The following is a 1,779-nucleotide window of genomic DNA, read 5'->3' as shown; positions in this document are numbered from 1 at the left end:
GGGGGGGGGGGGGGGGGGGGTGGGGCTTGTGGCGGCACGGCCACGACCTTGACACATTCTGTGCAACTCGCTCAATCTGGGACCATGCATGTCAATGTGCATGGTTTTGAACGCACGCGCCCAGGTGCACGCACATGCGCCCACACGAGTTTACAACACTGCAACCCACACCCGACACACAGCCTTAACACACACACAGCATGAACACACACACACACAAACAAACACACACACACACACACACACACACACACGGAACACAAACACACGTACACAAGCACACGAACACACACGGAGCACAAACACATGTACACAAGCTGTGGCAGGCCACGCGCGCACACGTACACACACACATACACACACAACACACACACACACACACAGGTCGCCAACTACCCGTGGGATGGGTACCCCGACAAGGGCATGGACGAGCGCAAGACCCGCAACCCCACCCCCGATGACATCACCTTCAGGTTCCTAGCCAAGTCCTACGCCTCTCTCCACACCTTCATGTCCAAATCAACGGTCGGCTGGGAGGCAGAGGGGGTTGCTACATGGTTGGATGGGCCACTGATTCACCTGCTGCAGGCGCTGATTCCATGTCGTGCAGTCAAAAGCAGTGACGCCCCACGTTGCACCAGGGACCAAGCAGAGTGGATACCGGGCCCAACGCGCCGACCTGACTTGGCGTGGACATCCCTGCTGCTCGCTTGCACTTGTGTGCCCAGGAGTTTGAAGACGGCATCACCAACGGCGCGGAGTGGTACCCTGTGTGAGCCGCACAAAAACCTGACCCTGCTGCGTGGGGCTTTAGGGTCCAGGGTGTCTGAGCGGCGTGGGATCTGGCAATGCAGGGGACCAGCCGGGCAGGAGCTGCGTTTGCGCGGCCATCGCGCTGTTGGGGCCGCGCTTGTGGCAAAGGAAAGGTTCTCCGTTGCTCCTGCTCCCACGGCTCGCGGACCTCTGTTGCCTGACACCTCTCCCCCGCCCCCTGCATCGCCCCGCGTCCACCGTTTAGCTATGGAGGCATGCAGGTGAGGCGCCGCTGAGCAATCTAAAGGGGCGGGGGAGCGCCAGCAGAACAAGGGGAGGCTTCTCCCAGACCATTTGCTTTTGGCAGCGGTTTTGAGGCTGTCCTCCTGGCTTGCGCCAATGTTTGCCACTGAGCAGCATCCTGCAGACCAGGTGTCGTCTCAGCCCAGCCCCTCAACCGCTCACCCAGGCGGACTCAATCCCCATCATCCGATCGCCCCCAAAACACCCTCAGCACCGTCTCCAAACCCCCTCTTCCCCCCCACGAAATTCTATCCAAAGGACTGGAATTATGCGGTGGGCGGCTGCATGGCGATCACGCTGGAGCTCTCCGAGAACAAGTGGCGGCCGATAGCAGATCTGCCTCAGATCTGGGAGGAGAACCGTGACGCGCTGGTGGGGTACGCCTTGACCGCGGCGCTGGGAGGTGAGGGCGCTTGTGTGTGTATGTGTATGTGGGTGTGTGTGTGTGTAAGAGAAAGAGAGAGAGAGAGTGTGTGTGCGTATGTGCATGGGCGGGCGGTACGTGTGCAGGTGCAGAGTGTGGGAGCGCGCGGGCATACGTGGGAGGCGAAGAGGAGAAGTGCGGACAACTGCCATGTCGCAAGGCGCGGAAATGAGGTTGCATGGTAGGTGCCGCCCGCCTGTGAGTGCAGCTTAGGTAGGGGAAAGGGTTCAGATTGGGCTGAGCTCGCTCGCTGTGCCCCCCAAATGTGCTTTTGCCCTGCTCTCCCCCCCCCCCTGCCC

The 1,779-nt window shown here is 60.7% G+C and overlaps 1 protein-coding gene across 1 annotated transcript in view; it reads left to right on the top strand.

Annotated features, from left to right (window-relative positions):
• Positions 1–100: 100 nt before the first annotated feature.
• MNEG_3739 (hypothetical protein) overlaps positions 101–1,779 on the top strand; it is a gene marked incomplete at both ends in the record, with an annotated part of 3,087 nt that continues 1,408 nt past the window's right edge. The window contains 5 exons of the mRNA XM_014047777.1: positions 101–124; positions 385–525; positions 729–772; positions 1,019–1,034; positions 1,315–1,459. Of these exons, the coding sequence (XP_013903231.1) occupies positions 101–124; positions 385–525; positions 729–772; positions 1,019–1,034; positions 1,315–1,459 (370 nt within the window). The remainder of the gene's footprint in view (positions 125–384; positions 526–728; positions 773–1,018; positions 1,035–1,314; positions 1,460–1,779) is intronic.

This window comes from Monoraphidium neglectum (genome assembly GCF_000611645.1).
Source record: "Monoraphidium neglectum strain SAG 48.87 unplaced genomic scaffold scaffold00486, whole genome shotgun sequence".
NCBI classification, from domain to species: domain Eukaryota; kingdom Viridiplantae; phylum Chlorophyta; class Chlorophyceae; order Sphaeropleales; family Selenastraceae; genus Monoraphidium; species Monoraphidium neglectum.
Note: the sequence above shows the minus strand (reverse complement) of the source record. Positions and strands in the feature narration are given on the sequence as shown.